We start from the raw sequence: 20,266 nt of genomic DNA, 5'->3' as shown, positions 1-20,266 counted from the left end.
GAAGGGGCTATATTATTTAGCAGGTTGCTGTTTAATGGGATGAGTATTGTCCTGGAGGCAGAACTGAGCAATTTCTGCTAGATGGGCCAGCTGCAAAGTCAAAATATTCTATATTGTCAAAAATCATGAAAACAAAGATTAGTTTTTTGGTTGTAGTTTAAGGTTTGTGTTAAGATTGTATGTCTTTGTGACTGTGACAGCTACTGACCACTGCAGAGCTGCCTGCAGAACAAGATTCATGATGAAAAATGCTAACCTGCTATCCTTTTCATTAGATTGTTCGAAAGCTGGGGAGTCACCCAGCCAACTCTGAGCTGTATAAACAGTTTTATTCCGTTTGGGAAAGGGTTTTACTATTGGCAGCACTTCACATGGAACAACTAATCAGCCACAAACCAATAAAACTATTTTTTACTTTCCAGTAATTGCCTCTGATGCCACTTCAGTGGAATCTTCTCAATACGAAGGACTTGAACATCTGTGGCATCTTGGATTTAAGTCTCTTCCCCTAGAATTTATTTGCATAATTCAGAGTGCCCAAACGTTTGGGCTTGGGTGGGGAGGGGAACAAAAACAATCCTCTCGCAAGCCAAATCTAATTTAGTCCGGGGCCATGTTTGGCCCGCAGGCCCCACTTTGGACAGCCCTGCTGGAGATAATAAAGAAGTGGGAGAGAGGAGGAGTAGTGTTACAACCCGCCTCCCCTGTCCTCCTATCCGAGGACTGCACCTGTGCACAACATTATATGTTATTGTTTAGCCCTGCTACCATGTTTGAGCACCAGCTGCATTCTCCTGAAGGCACATATTGGACTCTAACTTTTGATAACGTCCATGACCAAAAAGTACATCTTAATACATTCGTCAGTGTAATGACAAAATACCATTCTCTTTCATCAGACCATTCTCTTTACACAACAATGTTGTGATTGAAATTAAGTCGTCATTTAACTCAGAACATTTGCTGGCTAAGATTCTTCATTTGTTTTGTCTCTATCGTCTGACATTGCTTTGATGTGCTACTTCGATGTCGAGCACCTAGCGTGAGACTTCTCAATTTCCATCTGCAGTTCACTCAGTCTACCCTGCTCCTGCAGATTGATACCAGTCTTTCTTTTCAAATGAAAGGAAGCATGTAATATCAAAAACATGTCAAACAAATCTCTTTAAGATGCCACAGCATGGCTTAAGATGGATTTGGAAGTTGGAACTTGAATTTCTACTATGCCATCTTTTTTCTGTCAACCAAACAAATGTGTTAAATAGACCATTGCTTTAAACAAAAAAATGGAACCTGCCAAGAGCAATGACTTTAGTAAGTGACAATGTTCCCACTCTGTGTTTGGACCAAATAATTACATAATATGATCTCTGTGTTTTGGACACTATCTGAAACCCACAAACAATTACCTCCTTGACCCAGACAGTGACCTCCCCATCATGGTTTATTTTGTTGTCTCGTCTCCATTCTTATCTGCTGTTGTGTCTGCTACGGCCAGGTTTGTGAAACTCTGGGGAAAGAGACCGATTTCTTAAGACTTCTCAGACTCCATGTAGCTCTTGCTTCATCAGCTGATGCTCCAGCCCAGTACAAAGCCTAGAGGGCCAGACGAGGGACAAGGACCAAAGAATCGGACCTGACAAGTATAGAACATAAACGCCATAAGGAACGTCTGGTTAAGAGAAGCAAGCACCCCATAGGACCGTGAAAAGAAGTAGACCTTAGTAGATCATGTTTGCATTGAAGAGGTTTGTGGTGGCTCTGCTGACCCTAGGGATTTGGGTTCATCCAACGCTTGAACGGACACTGGAGGTAAGAGGCGACACAAAGTATTTTACTATACGGTTCTACTCTCTAACACAGGTTTGGGGAGTAACTGATTGCATATAATCTGATTACAAAACAGAATCAGTTACGTTACCAGAAAAAATATTTTAATCAGATTACAGATCCTTTTGAAAAACTAGACGATTACTTAGATTACTTCTAAAAAAATAAATACATGACACTTTTCTGTTTTCTCAATGACATTCAATTGAGCATTGAAAAAATGAGCAAGTTTTTAACTTTGTTCTACCTGAGCGAGTGCGACCACATCAGAGACCACTAGGATGACACCAAATGCATTTGATGGATCTTTTTTGTCTTCTAGTGCCTCTTAAGGGAAAAGTAATACAAAAGTAACACGTAACTGAGTTTGGGTAATACAAATATTTGGTTACTGATTTTGGACAGGTAACCATAACAAATAACCATAACAAATTACATTTAGAAAGTAACCTACCCAACCCCACTAACACAGTTACTGTGAGTACACATGCACAGGTTTTTCCTCCATATTCTAATTAGTGTAGCAATTGTTAGAAATTGTTTATTTAAATGTCTCTTGTTGGTTTAGCTAGCGTTCCTATCATCACTGTTTGCCTACATGAACAGTACTCTTGTGTTGTTTCAACCCCATAGCCATCACCGGAATGCTACTATTTTGTCGAGTCCAGGTCCTCACATCTCCTGTACACTGGGAACAGCTCTGTGGGGAATGTCCCCATTCTGGAGTACAAGGTCACAGAGTTGACCAGGTAGGCTATAGAGATCATGACACCGCTGAGCACTACCCTTTCAGAAGATTTAACCAGCCGGGGCACATCCGGCTGAACCACACTGGCTGAACCAGGTCTCACCTAGTCTCTCATTTACATACACTGAGCGTACAAAACATTAAGAATGCCTTCCTAAAATTGAGTTGCTCCCCTCTTTGCAATCAGAACAGCCTCAATTCGTCGGGGCATGGACTCTAAAAGGTGTCAAGCGTCCCACAGGGATAGTTGTCCATTATTGACGCCAATGCTTCCCACAGTTGTGGCAAGTTGGTTGGATGTCCTTTGGTGGTGGACCATTCTTGATACACACAGGAAACTCTTCAGTGTGAAAACCCAGCAGCGTTGCAGTTCTTGACACAAACCGGTGCGCCTGGCACCTGCTACCATACCCTGTTCAAACAAACTTCCATTTTTGTCTTGCCAATCCATGTCTCAATTGTCTGAAGGGTTGAAAATCCTTTAACCTGTCTCCTCCCCTTCATCTACAATGATTGAAGTGACATGAATAAGGGATCATAGCTTTCAACTGGATTCACCTGGTCAGTCTATGTCATGGAATGAGCAGGGTTTTTTTAGGGGGTAGCTTTAATACTGCAGATAGATTGTGGCATTTCCAATCCCCCATATATTTTTTGGTGTGGGTGTGTATCTTATTTAAATAATACTTTCCTTTATTATTTTCCCCTAACCCTACCACCCCTCCCTTAATTGGAGTAAACTAATGGACAACAACACTTAGGCTTCTACTTCCAGCTTATACATACTATATACATTTTATGGATACAGTGTATTTTTTACGATAGTTATCTTTTTGTTTGTTTTTAATCCCATCCTTCAGCTACCATCAACCCCTCTCATCTATCTCTGAAGACCATCCAGTTCTATTTACCATATATTTTTAACTGTGCTGTTTCACAAAAGTCCTGAACCTATATACATTTTACATGAGTTATTTTGTTATGAATCCCATTCTTCAGCTCCACTCAACCCCTCCCAGATAAATGTTTTGTACACTCAGTGTATGCTCAATAAGATGTAACACTGTTCTGATGATCAGTGTGTTTTGACATTTCTGTCTCTTTCTGTCCATCGGTAGCTTTGACTCTGAGTTTGAGCTGCGTACTCTGGACCCTGAGGGGGTGATATTCTTTGGGGACATCGGCGGGCAGCAGAACTACTTCCTGCTTGCTGTGATCCAAGGGAACCTGAGCGTCCAGACGAGCTGCGGGGATGGACAGGTCCTCGTCACCTCCGGGCCCAAGATCAGTGACGGGGAGTGGAAGAAGGTGAAGTCCTGAACCGTATCCTCTAAATTACTTTGTGACAGTAGACTATACTATACAGTGCCTTGCAAAAGTATTCATCCCTCTTGGGCGTTTTTCCTATTTTGTTGCATTACAACCTGTAATTTATTTTTATTTTTTGGGGGATTTCATGTAATGGACGTACACAAAATAGTCCAAACTGGTGGAGTGAAATTTAAAAAATAACTTCAAAAAAATAAAAAACTGAAAAGTGGTGCGTGCATATGTATTCACCCCCTTTGCTATGAAGCCCCTAAATAAGATCTGGTGCAACCAATTACCTTCAGAAGTCACATAATTAGTTATATAAGTCCACCTGTGTGCAATCAAATTATGGTGGAAAATAAGTATTTGGTCACCTACAAAGAGGCAAGATTTCTGGCTCTCACAGACCTGTAACTTCTTCTTTTAAGAGGCTCCTCTGTCCTCCACTCGTTACCTGTATTAATGGCACCTGTTTGAACTTGTTATCAGTATAAAAGACACCTGTCCACAACCTCAAAACAGTCACACTCCAAACTCCACTATGGCCAAGACCAAAGAGCTGTCAAAGAACACCAGAAACAAAATTGTAGACCTGCACCAGGCTGGGAAGACTGAATCTGCAATAGGTAGGCAGCTTGGTTTGAAGAAATCAACAGTGGGAGCAATTATTAGGAAATGGAAGACATACAAGACCACTGATAATCTCCCTCGATCTGGGGCTCCACGCAAGATCTCACCCCGTGGCGTCAAAATGATCACAAGAACGGTGAGCAAAAATCCCAGAACCACACGGGGGGACCTAGTGAATGACCTGCAGAAGCCAATTATATACACGTGTGTGTGAGTGTGTGTGTATATATATATATGAGATACCTGTTCTGAAAGGCCCCAGAGTCAGAAACACCACTAAACAAGGGGCACCACCAAGCAAGCGGCACCATGAAGACCAAGGAGCTCGCCAAACAGGTCAGGGACAAAGTTGTGGAGAAGTACAGAGGGTTGGATTATAAAAAAAATATCAGAAACTTTGAACATCCCACGGAGCACCAATAAATCCATTATTAAAAAATGGAAAGAATATGGCACCACAACAAACCTGCCAAGAGAGGGCGGCCCACCAAAACTCATGGACCAGGCAAGGAGGGCATTAGTCAGAGAGGCAACAAAGAGACCAAAGATAACCCTAAAGGACCTGCAAAGCTCCACAGCGGAGATTGGAGTATCTGTACCACTTTAAGTCATACACTCCACAGAGCTGGGCTTTACAGAAGTGGACAGAAAAAGCCATTGCTTAAAGAAAAAAATAAGCAAACACGTTTGGTGTTAGCCAAGAGGCATGTTGGAGACTCCCCAAACATATGGAAGAAGGTACTCTGGTCAGATGAGACTAAAATTGAGCTTTTTGGCCATCAAGGAAAACGCAATGTCTGGAGCAAACCCAACACCCCTCATCACCAGAGATCACCATCCCTACAGTGAAGTATGGTGGTGGCAGCATCATGCTGTGGAGATGTTTTTCGTCGGCAGGGATTGGGAAACTGGTCAGAATTGAAGGAATGAAGGATAGGGCTAAATACAGGGAAATTCTTGAGGGAAACCTGTTTCTGTCTTCCACAGATTTGAGACTGGGATGGAGGTTCACCTTCCAGCAGGACAATGACCCTAAGCTTACTGCTAAAGCAACACTTGAGTGGTTTAGGGGAACATTTAAATGTCTTGGAATGGCCTAGTCAAAGCCCAGACCTCAATCTAATTGAGAATCTGTGGTATGATTTAAAGATTGCTTTACACCAGCAGAACCCATCCAACTTGAAGGAGCTGGAGCAGTTCTGCCTTGAAGAATGGGCAAAAATCCCAGTGGCTAAATGTGCCAAGCTTATAGAGACATACCCCAAGAGACTTGCAGCTGTAATTGCTACAAATATTGACTTTGGGGGGGTGAATAGTTGTGCACGCTCAAGTTTTCAGTTTTTTTCGTCTTATTTCTTGTTTGTGTCACAATAAAAAAAATATTTTGCATCTTCAAAGTGGTATGCATGTTGTGTAAATCAAATACAACCAAATAGGAAAAATGCCAAGGGGGTGAATACTTTCGCAAGCCACTGTAACCATAATAACATAATTATAATGTGGGGCATGTATAAGGAACTGCCAAAATAAAGGAAACCCCAACATATAGTGTCTTCATAGGGCCTAGGGCCACCACGACAGCTTCAATGCACCTTGGCATAAATTCTACAAGTGTCTGGAACTCTAAATCTTACCTGTACATTGCCCGTGGATGCAGATTGCAGTGATGAAACATGAGGGAGCTGTGGCTGTACGCGTTGGCTCGGAGACAGCCGTCACAGTGCAGCAGTCTGCTGAGAGCCAGAGGGCCGAGATAGGCAACGGCATGCTGAGAATCTCTATCGGAGGCCTGCTCCCAGATAGCGGAGTTACCTTGGGGGTGAGTCTAAGTTCTGTTACCCCCCACCAGACTGACAGGGAGCAGAATGGGAGCATGTGAGAGGACCAATGGGAAGGAAGTGGGTCTGTAGATGGGTTAGGACCTAACAGGGACACAGCAGGGTTACAGACAGGCTGGAGGTGGGGGTGAGTGATAATTAGAATGGGTAGTGCTAGCATGTTGTGAGAGGTTTTTGGGTCTGCACAGTAAAGGTTAGGACCTTTACATTCCATGGTTAGGAGCGACAGTAATAAAACACAGGGTTGCAGATGGGGTGGGAGTGTGGTGGGGCATGGAGAGGGCTAGTGAAGGGGTAGAATTTGAAGAGGGAGCTTTATGGAGGAAGATGTCTGTCTGCAGAAGGCTTGGGAACCATTGTAATAATTACACAGGGGTTACATCCCAAATTACCCCCTGTTCCCTATTTAGTGTACTACTTTTGACCTATAAATGGAATAGGGCGCCATTTGGAACATAGCCTGGGTTGCAGAAGAGGGAGGGCATAGGGTGGAACATTGAAGGCTTGCTAGTGGGACACTAACTATATGGGAGAATGTGAGACTGTCTGTGCAGATGGGAGTTAACCATGAATCTGGCTGGTTCTCTTAACGTGAGATTTGCTGATCTAATCCGTGTGCAATGATAACCACTGTGCTCTCGCCAACTCTAATACTGATTTTCACAGCTGGACTGCACATCCTGAGACAGTTTTCTGGCACACCAACTTTCTCACCATGACAAAAACAACAGATCAAAGCAGAGCTCAGAGTTCAACCACTCCTGAGGGAGTATGAACTGCAGTTCTTATCATTTTACTATATTTTATACCCAACACAAACAGCACGTGTCTGTTCTTCGAATGCACCCACTGTCCCTCATCTGAATTTGACTATTTTGCAATGGACAAATAAAAACAAGAAAGAGCAGTGCTATGAAGTGAAGGGCAATCACATGGGGCTTGTTTTTCTATACCATTTCTGTCTGTCCTGTCCTGTCTAGCTGAACCCTCCTCTGGATGGCTGCATGCGGAGCTGGGACTGGGTCAGACAGGACTCCAGCATCCTAGAGCGGACCCTGCAGGATTCCAAGGTGCAGAGGTGCTGGGAACATATTGCCCCCGGGTCCTACTTTACTGGAGTCGGCTCTGTTGGTTTCAGCTCTCTAGGTAGGCCACCTCACTTCCCCGTCACATGACAAGGGACAATATTATTTTCTGTCCACGAACCCTGACAGGGAATAATTCTGGGCCCTATATTTTAGGTCCCTGGAAACATTTAGCGGTAGTTTACCTTAATATAAGTTATTTGTTGGTCTTAGAATTAAACAATGAAACAATGAAAACTTGGGACTGAAACATTTTGGAAATAGTTGTTTCAAAATCGTACATATTGCAATATTGTCAACAATATCACTCCAAAAGACATGTGTTGGACTTTGGTTTGGTAAAGATTTTGGTAAAGAAGTTATCAACTTGTAGTTTTAGTTTTTCATAGTTTTTATACTCCCATTCCATTCATCTTTTTCTCACAGGGCTTTCTGTAGAGCCTGTATTTGAATTCTAAGAGCAACACAGAACTCTTGCGGGTTGAAACCAATTAAGATTGGGGCTAAAAATGTGGAAACCTACCCCTTTCAAAAATGAATCCCTGGTTAACTCCCATCTCATTTACATGTACATCATTTAGCAGATGCTCTTATCCAGAGCGACTTACAGGAGCAATTAAGGTTAAGGGCCTTGATCAAGGGCACATCGACAGATTTTCCACGTTGCAGGCTCGGGGATTTGAACCAGTGACCTTTTGGTTACTGGACCAACGCCAGTAACCGCTAGGCTGCCTGCCGTCTCCACAGACAGCCTCACATGCTCCCATACTGTAGCTACTGTCCCATGGTATTGCTTTCTTGCCTTTTACTTCAATAACATCTGAAGCTGAAGTTTAAGTACTTGAATCTGGTACTTTCCTTGTTTTGTCAGTAATGTAAAAAGCGTGACGACATTCAATGGTCTGTAAAAACACTGCATGGTTGTATGAACAAGAGTGCATAGATTAGGGTGCAGAGTGATATGTATGTTATGTTTGTCTTTGTGTCTGTAGCCTTGCTGGGAAACTCTTCAGCTGAGCTAGATGGTGCAGACTGGACACTCTCTGTGGAGCTAGCTCTCAGAACGGTTTCAGCCAGAGGCTTTCTCTTTATTCTGCTAGACACTCAGAACGACTACATCCTCTCCTTGAAACTCAACCACCCTTCACAGGTAACACACCGGAACTATACAGCCTCAAGAACCAACTGATCTGGACCAGCACTTTGTTAATTTATAGTCTCTATCTTCTCTCATTCCTTCACTATTACTGCTTTGGAAATGCTTATGATCTTTAAGAATGGCATAATGGCAAAGACACACACGCATGGACACACACACTCATACACTCTCATTCACACACAAACTCACACGGGTCACTCAAACACACACCCACACATACACATACTGTACACACAGCAGCAGGTCACAAACAAGTCACACTCACACACTCCTGCCTCCGTTGAGTCTGGGACCTGACTTGATTAGCCCAATGCTCCCATGTTGTGATGTCATGCAAAATGCCAAGCAGGAAGAGGTCAAACTTTCCGAAAGAGGCTTTGTTGAAATTGTCACTGTCAGCATGCCATACTTTTAGATGTTTTAACTACTGGAAATCCCCCCCAAATATCAATGTGAATGTTGGCCTTCAACACACATTCTTTGTGCTGTGTGGAACAAACCCTGACTTTTACCATTTACGTCTGTCTAGGGCACAAACAGACATGTTGCAGATTGTTCTGTTGATACCGATTGTTGATCTGGCATTCGCTGCCACTCCTTATGAAATTTGTTTCCATATGACAATGTGTTGACAATTTGTCCGGCCAGCAGAGGTCTTTTTAAACCCTAAACGAAGCATTAACTTATGCAAAAACAATATATCCTGGATAAGTTTGGATTCATCCATGGTTTGGGTTTCCTGTGCCCTAGGAACTGATGCTACGTTTGAGGGGGACTCTATTCTGGTCGCGCAGCTACCCCCAGACCCTCTGCTCAGGTGAGAGTCAGTTCCTGCAGCTGCAGGTGAGGCCAGGCCAGCTGGTGATTGGCATGGGCATAACCAAGGCAACCATGAGGTTGACGGATGGGGACTACGAGCTCCTGAAGAGGGTGTTGAGCCAACCAGGGAGCAGGGTGTACCTGGGGGGCGGGCCAGGTGAGCACTGAGTCTCAAATGTTCCTTACATAGTGCACTACTTTAGGCCTGATACTTTTCCTACTCTAATCTGATCCGTGCTGTCTTCCCACATCAACTGATCCTAATCCTCTTACTCATTCACTATTCTACTCTTACACACGAAGGCCGCAAAGCCGAAACGTCTGTGTACTCTATACATGAGGCAGTGAAAATAATAACATCTAAAATGAAGTAAGCTTAATGCAACATGTTTCTAAGTGCGGACCCATCCCACCTTTTTACTATTCAACTCTTCCCACACTCTCTCACCCTCAAACGTTTCTCTTACTTTCGGCTCTCTCCTTCGTTTCACCTCATTCTTCTTTTTTCATTATTTTCCACAAACCATGTCCCAGAATAATCTCCTCTCCGTGTGTATTGTCCACTGTTAGTTGTCCTCTATATTCGTGTTTCCTGGATCCCCTCACAAATCAGATAAGATAATTTTACACTGTATATAGATTTTTTTTCTATTGTGTTAATGACTGTACGTTTGTTTATTCCATGTTACTCTGTGCTGTTGTTTGTGTCGCACTGCTTTGCTTTATATTTTCCAGGTCGCAGTTGTAAATGAGAACTTGTTCTCAACTAGCCTACCTGGTTAAATAAAGGTGAATGACCATATGCTTCCAGGTCATATGGCAACATATAGACAACAAAAATGGTTGACTACATTCAGATGTAAAACATTTAAGAAAAAGCGTTCCTTCCTCCTTTAAATTATGATTGCTTTTTAGGGAAATTAAACTTGAAATTCAAAGATTCTCCGATATTGTGTAGGTTGTGTAGATCCAGCTCGTCCCAGTAGAAGACGTCTGAGATCTGAAAACATAACTCACTAAAAGTACACTATACGTGTTTGACACCCTATTCCCTATATATTGCACAACTTTTGGCCCAAGCGATGAAGGACCTAGAGTATGGGTTTCTTTAAGTGCTTGGAGGCGAATCGCACAACTGTTACTTGATTGCACCGTTAATGCTATTAATGAGACCGACTGGTGTTTATACAGTAGAGTACAGTGAGTCCATACAAGGTGTTCCGTATCTAGCTGTGTTCCAGAGGAGTGGAGGTGAAGCCTCTGTTGAGGACAAACACAGCAAGAGATAGGAGTTGTGCAGAGGTATCAAATTACAGGCAATTTCCCAGATGATATGTCATGATGACTCCTATGGACATATGGTGTCAAGATGAAACAGTGTGAGCCGCTAGTGGTGTGAGCCGCTAGGGGTGTGAGCCGCTAGGGGTGTGAGCCGCTAGGGGTGTGAGCCGCTAGGGGTGTGAGCCCGGGGAGCCGTTAAACTTTACGAGTCTTTCTTCTGCTATCATTGTTTTTCTGCTATGAAATCGTGCAAATACTGCCACAAAGGGCTGCCCTATGTGGCCTTCACCTGTCCAGTCATGTTTCATCAGTGATTACTTCTAGGAAGGGAGGAAGGAAAAAGGCCCAGTTCAAGGGATTGAATTGTGCTTATCTCTGACCTTTGACTGTGTCCAGCGGGTCTGTCCAGCTTCCACGGCTGTCTCCAGGCCAAGATCCAGGGTGTCAACGTTGACCTTGACCTGGCAGAGGTCAAACACGGGGATGTCCGCTCTCACAGCTGCCCTGCCGCCCTCGACATCCGAGATGGGAAGTAAAGGAGCCGCAGTTACACCCGACACTGCTTATAAGACTACACAAGGCTACACTGTTTTCTGTTTGGCTATTGTCTCTCTCAACATTTTACTGTCTCATGTGGCTATCTATGTAACAAGATGTGACACAGTACTGCAGAATGCAGTAACATTGTATTTGTATTGAAGCATCTCTGACATATGAGGGATGTTCATTTGAAGAACAAGAGAAGGATTGCGTTTTCTTTGGGTAGATTGTTTTGCATTCACTTTTGGCAAACTTGGTAGTTACTGCAAAACCGTAACATGGCCTCTCACTTTATTTGCTGGATATTGTTTCTGTAATTTCTAGCAGAATTCCCCTATAAGGAGGTAAAGCTAAACAGTACAGCTGAATTACCATGTCCACTCTTGTTAAGTCTGTGTGAATGGCAATAAAGCATTTGCTGCTTTTTCTAGCTATTTGAGTTGCATTGCATTTTTTACATATATGTTGTAACTTCCCCCAAAGCGTCAAAATATTGTATTCTTTCTCAATGTATTGTATGGATGCTATGCAAGTTTGATCTCTGTGTATGACATTATACTTCCTGTGAAAATAACTAAAGCAAGACAGAAGAGCCTTAGAACAGTTACTCTATAATCATCATTGACATGAGGGGCATGAACGAAAACACAAGGAGTTCATCATCTTACCAGACAGAAGCTCTCATATACAGTTGCAGACTTGGATTCAAATGCAATTTGAAATCATTTAAAATGCATTAGCTGAGCTTGATTGAGCTTCCCTAGCGCAATTGAATCAATAGATCAGTCGTAAAGGTGCAAAGCCTGCCGATCTGGCACTCGAGACAGGCTAAAGCAAACGTGCAAAGTATTTGAACCCAGATTTTCACAGTTGCCTGAGAAAGAGGAGATTAAGCCAGTGTTCTTGTGGTCTATTTGTGTCCTGTGAAACTCTTTGACCCCGTTGAGTTTTTGTTAAGTCTGGTGTTTTACTTGGAAAGAAACTCCAGATAATTACGCCATCTTCTGTCTTGTACATTTCCACAGTTTAATTGTGCAAGCAAATTACTTTTGGGTTTGTTTTTTTTAGCCCTCACGAGTGGAAGGTTTTCTGGATTTGTCTTCGGTCCTTAAAACAAAAAATGTGTGTGAGGAGCTCTGTCAGTCAGAGGAGACATCTTAGATGATGTTGGGGAATCGTCTTCCCCTGCCCAGGGGAAGAACATTGCGAACATGTTTTATAAAAGGAAGGGAAAAAACACACAGACGTTTGAGGTATGCATTGTCTGGCCAGGGGCTCGATATTTTCGTACACATCCCGCTCTCTCTCTCTATGCCTATTGAGTACAAAGAAAGAACATTTCTTATTGCTTAATGAGTTTTGGCCCCAAATGATATTTATCCTGGGGTAGATTACTAGTGAGACCAATGGTAGACAATGAGGAGGCCAGGCAGGCAACATCAAGCAACATCTCTATTGAATATGAGTGTGTGTGGGCAGCGTGGCACAACCAAAAACAGTAAGTCAATTTGATCAGAAAAAAAATGACTTAGCCAATATTACTTTATTAGCAGATACAGTTGAGTTTAAGATGTAGAATAAAAAGTCAATGTATTTTGGCAAATTGTACATTTCAAAAAAGGTCTTAAATAATTAACCTTTTTCCTAGATAGAAGCACGTCATAAGCCATACATTTTTTGGGCAAATCAATCAAAATTGCTCCAAATATTTACATTTCATATACAGATATTTTACAGCATACAAAACAAATCCAAAATACGAATCTCCCTGGATGTCATGTGACTTCCAGGGCCAGGAGAGTCTGGAGGAAACTCCGTAGTTGTATGACAAGTTGGTAATGGAATGCTGGAGTAGGGAGGTTAATTCAGACAGAAAAGCTCTGTGGCTTGTAGGGCAGCAGGTTATAGAGAGGGGTTGGGGTCTGGACGGGGGGTACTGACGAATCACTCTGGGGGAACTCTGTCCTCGCTGCTGGGGCAAAGTATTGGGAGGTTCTCTGAAAGACAGAACAAAAACAGAAAACACTAAGGTTAGTTGGATTCAGCTAAGACTTCACAATTTGCTAATTTGTTCCAATTATAACTAATCTACTTCTAGGTCAATAATAGCTACAAACAACAGACTTTGAATTGAAAACCACCACCAGTTTGAGTGGATAACCACGTAAACGTAATAGATCCCAAATAAACACAAACAAAGCTTAGTTTGAATCAGCTGAGCAAAGATATTCCATTTCTAACTCCACTCCACTTGGGAATAATTACAAATAGCAAACTTTGAACATCACTTCAGTGGATAAGCAAAAAAAAGTTTCCAAATGGAAACCCTAATGTTTCTCAGACAAGTTATTTTTCTCTGGGGGTTAATTGGTTGGAGGTTGTTCTTTTTTGGTCTGCTGAGGCATTTTTATTTATTTATTATTTTTTTTACCTTTATTTAAGTAGGCAAGTCAGTTAAGAACAAATTCTTATTTTCAATGACGGCCTAGGAACAGTGGGTTAACTGCCTGTTCAGGGGCAGAACGACAGATTTGTACTTTGTCAGGTCGGGGATTTGAACTTGCAACCTTTTGGTTACTAGTCCAACACTCTAACCACTAGGCTACCCTGCCGCCTGGCATGATCTAATAGGGCTACTTGGTGCCCTCTGTCTTGCTAGCAGCCAGTAGTTGAGGGTAAGGTAGACAGACGGTGGGCAGATTTAGGGGAGGGCAGCAGGGCAATATGGGATGGCAGAGGGAGTCCTCCCAGAACATCTGAGTTCCCATCCAATCTCACCACTTTCACTCTCCTTTGGTTTTACTAGACCAATACCAATAACAGAACTTCTTAGGCCCAAGACCGAAACAGAGGTTGTTGTTGAAATACATCTTTGGCGTCCTGGAAAAACCTTGTGTGGGCTCTATTTTTGGCTGCCGTTAAGGCGGTATTGAGTGTGTGAGAGACTGACCGGGTAGAGACAAGTGTGAGAGAGACTAACCGGGTAGAGACAAGTGAGTGTGAGAGAGACTGACCGGGTAGAGACAAGTGAGTGTGAGAGAGACTAACCGGGTAGAGACAAGTGAGTGTGAGAGAGACTAACCGGGTAGAGACAAGTGAGTGTGAGAGAGACTGACCGGGTAGAGACAAGTGAGTGTGAGAGAGACTAACCGGGTAGAGACAAGTGAGTGTGAGAGAGACTGACCGGGTAGAGACAAGTGAGTGTGAGAGAGACTAACCGGGTAGAGACAAGTGAGTGTGAGAGAGACTGACCGGGTAGAGACAAGTGAGTGTGAGAGAGACTAACCGGGTAGAGACAAGTGAGTGTGAGAGAGACTGACCGGGTAGAGACAAGTGAGTGTGAGAGAGACTAACCGGGTAGAGACAAGTGAGTGTGAGAGAGACTGACCGGGTAGAGACAAGTGAGTGTGAGAGAGACTAACCGGGTAGAGACAAGTGAGTGTGAGAGAGACTGACCGGGTAGAGACAAGTGAGTGTGAGAGAGACTAACCGGGTAGAGACAAGTGAGTGTGAGAGAGACTGACCGGGTAGAGACAAGTGAGTGTGAGAGAGACTAACCGGGTAGAGACAAGTGAGTGTGAGAGAGACTGACCGGGTAGAGACAAGTGAGTGTGAGAGAGACTAACCGGGTAGAGACAAGTGAGTGTGAGAGAGACTGACCGGGTAGAGACAAGTGAGTGTGAGAGAGACTGACCGGGTAGAGACAAGTGAGTGTGAGAGAGACTGACCGGGTAGAGACAAGTGAGTGTGAGAGAGACTGACCGGGTAGAGACAAGTGAGTGTGAGAGAGACTAACCGGGTAGAGACAAGTGAGTGTGAGAGAGACTGACCGGGTAGAGGTGTTGGTGTCCTGTGTTGGTGTTGTCCATCAGCAGGGGGGCAGTGGGGGAGGAGCGAAATCCCCCTTCGGAGAAATGCGATGATGACAGGGTCACTGAGCTGCTCCTCTGCAAAACACACACACATGTTGGTTTAGTGTTAATTCTTACAAGTAAGGAGTGTGTTGTGATGCTCTTGTATGTATTATGAAACAAAATGTGATCACAAAATACACACACACACACACACACACACAATAAGGCTGGTGCTAGATATCTAAAATTATGTCAATACAAAATAATTCAGCTTTCATCTGCGAAAAATGTATTTGGATTGTTTGGGAGATGAAGATGGCGTGAGCAACAACCTCAAATTCAACGCATTTCTGGTAGGCAATTATTCAGCCCTAATATCGTGTGTGATCTCAAGTCAATAGGCTTCCTCACTCTCTTTCCCAGAAGAGAGCAAATCGCAGGCCTGGCCTGAGAGAGGAACCATGTGGCCCAATGTGACCACGTCAGCGGTCTGCCACATGGATGAACACACATCCAACTCTGACCACATCCGTCCCATCACCAGCGATATCTAGCCGTGCAACCACCCTCCCCCCACCACATACACAACCGCTTGTTCACTCACACTGACACACTGTTCATCAACCAGAAGTGGTGGGGAGAGAGAATTATAGCGATGCCATGGTATTTGGATCAGACAGGAAGGGGTGGGGGATCCTGGGGATCTCAGATTTCTTTTTTAATTAAAAATGATCTCTGACGTTGATGTATGTCTTCCTGGGCTATGCCCTGCTGTGTCTCCCAGCTCTATCGTGCTGCAACACAGAACATATGCCCCTTCTCCCTCGCCGCGAGCTCCTCTCCACACATCCCTAATTCAATCAGTACCGGTTAACTATTCTGTTTCTCCTGGGGACATTCAACGTAGGATGATCGCCAGAGAGATATCTCTCCTCTTTAGTGAGTCGTGACATTTAGAATCTGGATTGCTGGGTAACTAATAGACATTTTTATATTTGTTTTGATCTAGAAAGTATGAATAAGCCTTACCTAACAACCATCCACCCCTTCCAGCTTTGCTCGGATATTACAGACAGACCTGGGTTCAACTACTATTTGAAATAATTGATCTGTGCGTGATTGAGCCTGCCTGACTTAATGGAACAAAATATTCCCAAAACAATCAACCCTGCACTCCAGGCAGGCTAAAACAAACACTGGCAGTATTTGCATGATTTTATAGCAGAAAATCAATGATAACAGAAGACTCAAAGTTTAACGTCTCCCCGGGCCCACACCCCTACCTGCCCACACCGCTACACCTGCCCACACCGCTACACCTGCCCACACCGCTACACCTGCCCACACCGCTACACCTGCCCACTCCGCTACCTGCCCACACCGCTACCTGCCCACACTGTTGGTTCATCTTGACACCATATGTCCATAGGAGTCATCATGATATATCACCTGGGAAAAGTTGTGCAATATATAGGGAATAGGGCGTCAAACACGTATAGTGAACTTAAAGTGAGTTATGTTTTCAGATCTCAGACGTCTTCTATTGGGACAAGTCCATGTTCCAGGTCTTCTTTTATAGATTCAGCTATATCAAATGGAAAACATTAGCTCCATGTAACTTCCAGATTTGTTTTGCTTATCTTTTACATTCATTTGAGGTTGAGGAGGCACATAGCTGGATCTACACAACCTGAAAACATTGGAGAAACTTTGAATTTCGCGTTTAATTTCCCTAAAATGTCCCTATAATGAACAGTATGACTTTGAGTCAATCCGTAGCACTAAAGATCTGCTCTACAGTGCAATAGAAGTTTAAAGGCAATGTTCTAGCGTTCGCAGAGACTGCATTCAAGGTAAACACCGCATATGTTGGCTCAATCGAAAATGATCTTTAAATTTCAATCAAATAGAAAAAAATTGGTCACATGCACATCTTTAGCAGATGTTATTGCAGGTGAGGTGAAATGCTTGTGTTCTTAGCTCCAACAGTGCAGTAGTATCTAACAATTCATATAGCGCTACAGCTCAGATCTTCAGAGCTACAAATTGAATCGAGGCAATGTTAACCTGTGAGCTCTGAGAATGAGCCTATATAAATAACGTACCAAAGTATTCGAGAACCACGGACAGCTACCGCTAGCCAGCGCATGACGCTTCAGCACCACAGCAGTGGAGAGTGCCACTACAGGCGGGTTATGCCCCGCACCTAACATCGCTCATAAGGAGCTGTTGCCACAGACCTGTGGTCTACTGAGAAGAATGCTTGGCAGGGCAAGAGAATGCCACCTTGATTTTGATTATTTTTCACAATCCCTTTCCCTAAGTTTAATACAATATGGAATGAGACCTGGATATGATTGAACTGCAAGTACTGCTCAAGACTCCTGATTATACACCACAAACCTTTAAGTATTGATACAAGTACATTAGCGTGTAGTTTTTGCCGCAGCCTGTGTCTCTCACCTTGTCCTTGATGCTTCCCAGCACGGCAGTGGTAAGGATACCCAGGAAGAAGGCCACCAGGTTGAGGCTGGTCAGCACCCAGATCAACACGTACAGGGACAGCACATCACCGCAGCTCCGCACCCCCACAAACTCATAGTAGTTGTTTATGTAGCCCCCACTACAAGACAGGACAATAGAACGTCAAACAAACATCCAATCCTATAACAATATTATTCTAGTTATGCTATTAATATGCCATTCATAGAATAACATTAGGCTACTTTATAAAGCTATAATAGTAAGGTAGTATGGTATGAGTTGGCCAGGCCCAGGAGTTCTTCCAGACCAATCAATCAAATGTATTTATAAAGCCCTTTTTACATCAGCAGATGTCACAAAGTGCTATATACAGAAACCCAGCCTAAAACCCCAAAAAGCAAGCAATGCAGATGTAGGAGCACGGTGGCTAGGAAAAACTCCCTAGAAAGGCAGGAACCTAGGAAGAATCCAAGACATGAACCAGGCTTTAACCTTTATTTTGACAGGGATGTAATACTGAGACTGGGGTCTCTTTTACAGATGAGTCCTGAATAAATACATCAAAAACATACAATATACGAAATGACCAAACATATTAAGAAAACAGACACATTTATCAACATAGAGGTCTCCGGTCATGACTCTGAACTGACCAAGGGGATCATCAAATTTCAGAGAGCTCTGTAAGGTGTTCCACATAAAGGGCGCAAAAAGACTAAAAGCAGCTTTACCCAACTCTGTGGAGACCAAAGGAGCTTCCAGTGTTATTCAAGCCTGAGGCCAGGTATGGTAATTTGTAAGTCTACATTTAATGAATGATTATAGATGCATAGGAAGTTTCTGCATGAGTGCTTTGTAGATAAACACAAGAAAACTTACTCTATTTGTGTACTGTTCAAACTAGTCATTACAAATTCATTAAAATCTGAGTTATGGGACCTAGAAAAAAAAACATGCATTTTGTTTTGTTTGCACTAACTATAGATCCAATCCAGTGACCTCTGCAGTGCTTGAAAATCAGACCTCAAATATGAAAAGACTTGGCCAACCGATGGCGCAATGAAATACAACACTGCATCATCTGCACACAAATATATTATTTTTTTCAGCATTACCAATGTTATTTATATAGATTGTAATCAGTAGTAGGCCGAGTTTCGAACCTCCTTTATGTAACTCAATGATCTCCGATTTGACACCATCTACCTTGATGGCCTGAGTTCATTGAGATAATTATGAAACCATCGGCAAGCATCAGTACCCAACCCTATTGAGGATAGCTTATTCAGAATATAACATGGTCTTCAGATGGCGCGGACAGACATGGTAGCTCTGCTTCTAGCTCCTAAGCAACTTTGCAGTATTTTTTTTTTTGTGTGTGTTATTTCTTACATTATTTAGCCCAGAACATTATTTGGATTATTACATACAGCCAGAAATAACTTTTGGATATCAAAGCAGCGGTAACTCCAGCAATACGACCAGGAATACGACTTTCCCAAATTGGACCCTTTGTTCGTACACCCCAGGGTGAAATTATCCCAGAGGCCGTTCTAAGATGCCACCAGCAGAGAAAAGGTATTTGGAGTGGACTTCTAGTCTGACTCAGGAGGCATACACACCATCCACAGCTTCTGAGTATATTTCTCACTAATGTTCAGTCTCTGGACAATAAAGTAGACAAGCTCAGGGCGAGGATCTGCTTCCAGAGAGACATCAGGGACTGTAACATACTCTGTTCCACAGAATCATGGCTCTCTCGGGATATACTGTCCCTGTCCATACAACCAGCTGGGATCTCAGTTCATTGCACAAACAGGGATAAAGAACTCTCCGGGAAGAAGAAAGACGTGGTGTGTGTTTCATGATTTAATATTATTATTTTTAGCCCTTTAGCTCCCCAATTTCGTGGTATCTAATTGGTAGTTACAGTCTTGTCCCAACGCTGCAACACCGGTTCGGACTCGGGAGAGGCGAAAGTCGAGAGCTGTGCATCCTCCAAAACACAACCCAGCCAAGCCGCACTGCTTACTTAACCTGGAAGCCAGCCGCACCAATGTGTCAGAGGAAACACCGTACACCTGGCGACCGTGTCAGCGTGCATTGCGCCTGGCCCACGATGGGACAAGAACATCCCTGCCAGAAAAACCCTCCCCTAACCCAGGCAAATTGTGAGCCACCCCATGGGTCTGTCTCCCAGTCGTGGCCGGCTGCAACAGAGCCTGGACTCGAACCAGGATCTCTAGTTGCACAGCTAGCACTGCGATGCAGTTGCACAGCTAGACCACTGCGCCACTCGGGAGGCCATGTGTTTCATGTGACCCCGTGTGATTGTGATAACATATAGAAACTCAAGTCCTTTTGTACCCCTCAATCTAGAATACTTCACAATCAAATGCAGACTGTATTACCTCCCAAGAGAATTATCTTTGGTTATAGTCGCAATCGTGTATATTCCCTGTCAAGCCAATACCACAATGGCCCTCAAGGAACTACACTAGATTTTATGCAAACTGGAAACCACATATCCTGGGGCCACATTTATTGTAGCTGGGGATTTTAACAAAGCAAATTTGAGGAAAACACTTCCGAAGTTCTGTCAACACATTGACTGTAGTACTCGCTTAGAGAAAACACTAGACCACTGCTACTCACCTTTGAGATGCCTACAAGGCCCTCCCTTTGGC

General features: G+C 43.4%; 2 protein-coding genes across 3 annotated transcripts in view; one reads left to right on the top strand and one right to left on the bottom strand.

The window, feature by feature from the left end:
* Positions 1 to 1,475: 1,475 nt before the first annotated feature.
* On the top strand, positions 1,476 to 11,675 carry LOC139383151 (vitamin K-dependent protein S-like). Its single transcript, XM_071127510.1, has 8 exons — positions 1,476 to 1,812; positions 2,464 to 2,579; positions 3,697 to 3,886; positions 6,177 to 6,338; positions 7,338 to 7,503; positions 8,435 to 8,592; positions 9,352 to 9,577; positions 11,098 to 11,675. The coding sequence occupies exons 1-8, from the start codon at positions 1,732 to 1,734 to the stop codon at positions 11,235 to 11,237; spliced, it is 1,239 nt and encodes a 412-aa protein (XP_070983611.1). The 5' UTR covers positions 1,476 to 1,731; the 3' UTR covers positions 11,238 to 11,675.
* Positions 11,676 to 12,765: 1,090 nt separating this feature from the next.
* Positions 12,766 to 20,266, bottom strand: part of LOC139383152 (transmembrane protein 255B-like) — a 43,238-nt gene continuing 35,737 nt past the window's right edge. The window contains exons 7-9 of one of the 2 annotated variants that reach the window (XM_071127511.1): positions 17,559 to 17,718; positions 15,072 to 15,188; positions 12,766 to 13,238 (exon numbers count right to left, since the gene is read on the bottom strand). In XM_071127511.1, the coding sequence (XP_070983612.1) occupies positions 13,107 to 13,238; positions 15,072 to 15,188; positions 17,559 to 17,718 (409 nt within the window). In that variant the 3' untranslated portion in view covers positions 12,766 to 13,106. Of the gene's footprint in view, positions 13,239 to 15,037; positions 15,189 to 17,558; positions 17,719 to 20,266 lie in introns of both variants that reach the window. The other variant, XM_071127512.1, reaches the window with a different exon arrangement.

This window comes from Oncorhynchus clarkii, chromosome 24 (assembly GCF_045791955.1).
Source record: "Oncorhynchus clarkii lewisi isolate Uvic-CL-2024 chromosome 24, UVic_Ocla_1.0, whole genome shotgun sequence".
NCBI lineage: Eukaryota > Metazoa > Chordata > Actinopteri > Salmoniformes > Salmonidae > Oncorhynchus > Oncorhynchus clarkii.
Note: the sequence above shows the minus strand (reverse complement) of the source record. Positions and strands in the feature narration are given on the sequence as shown.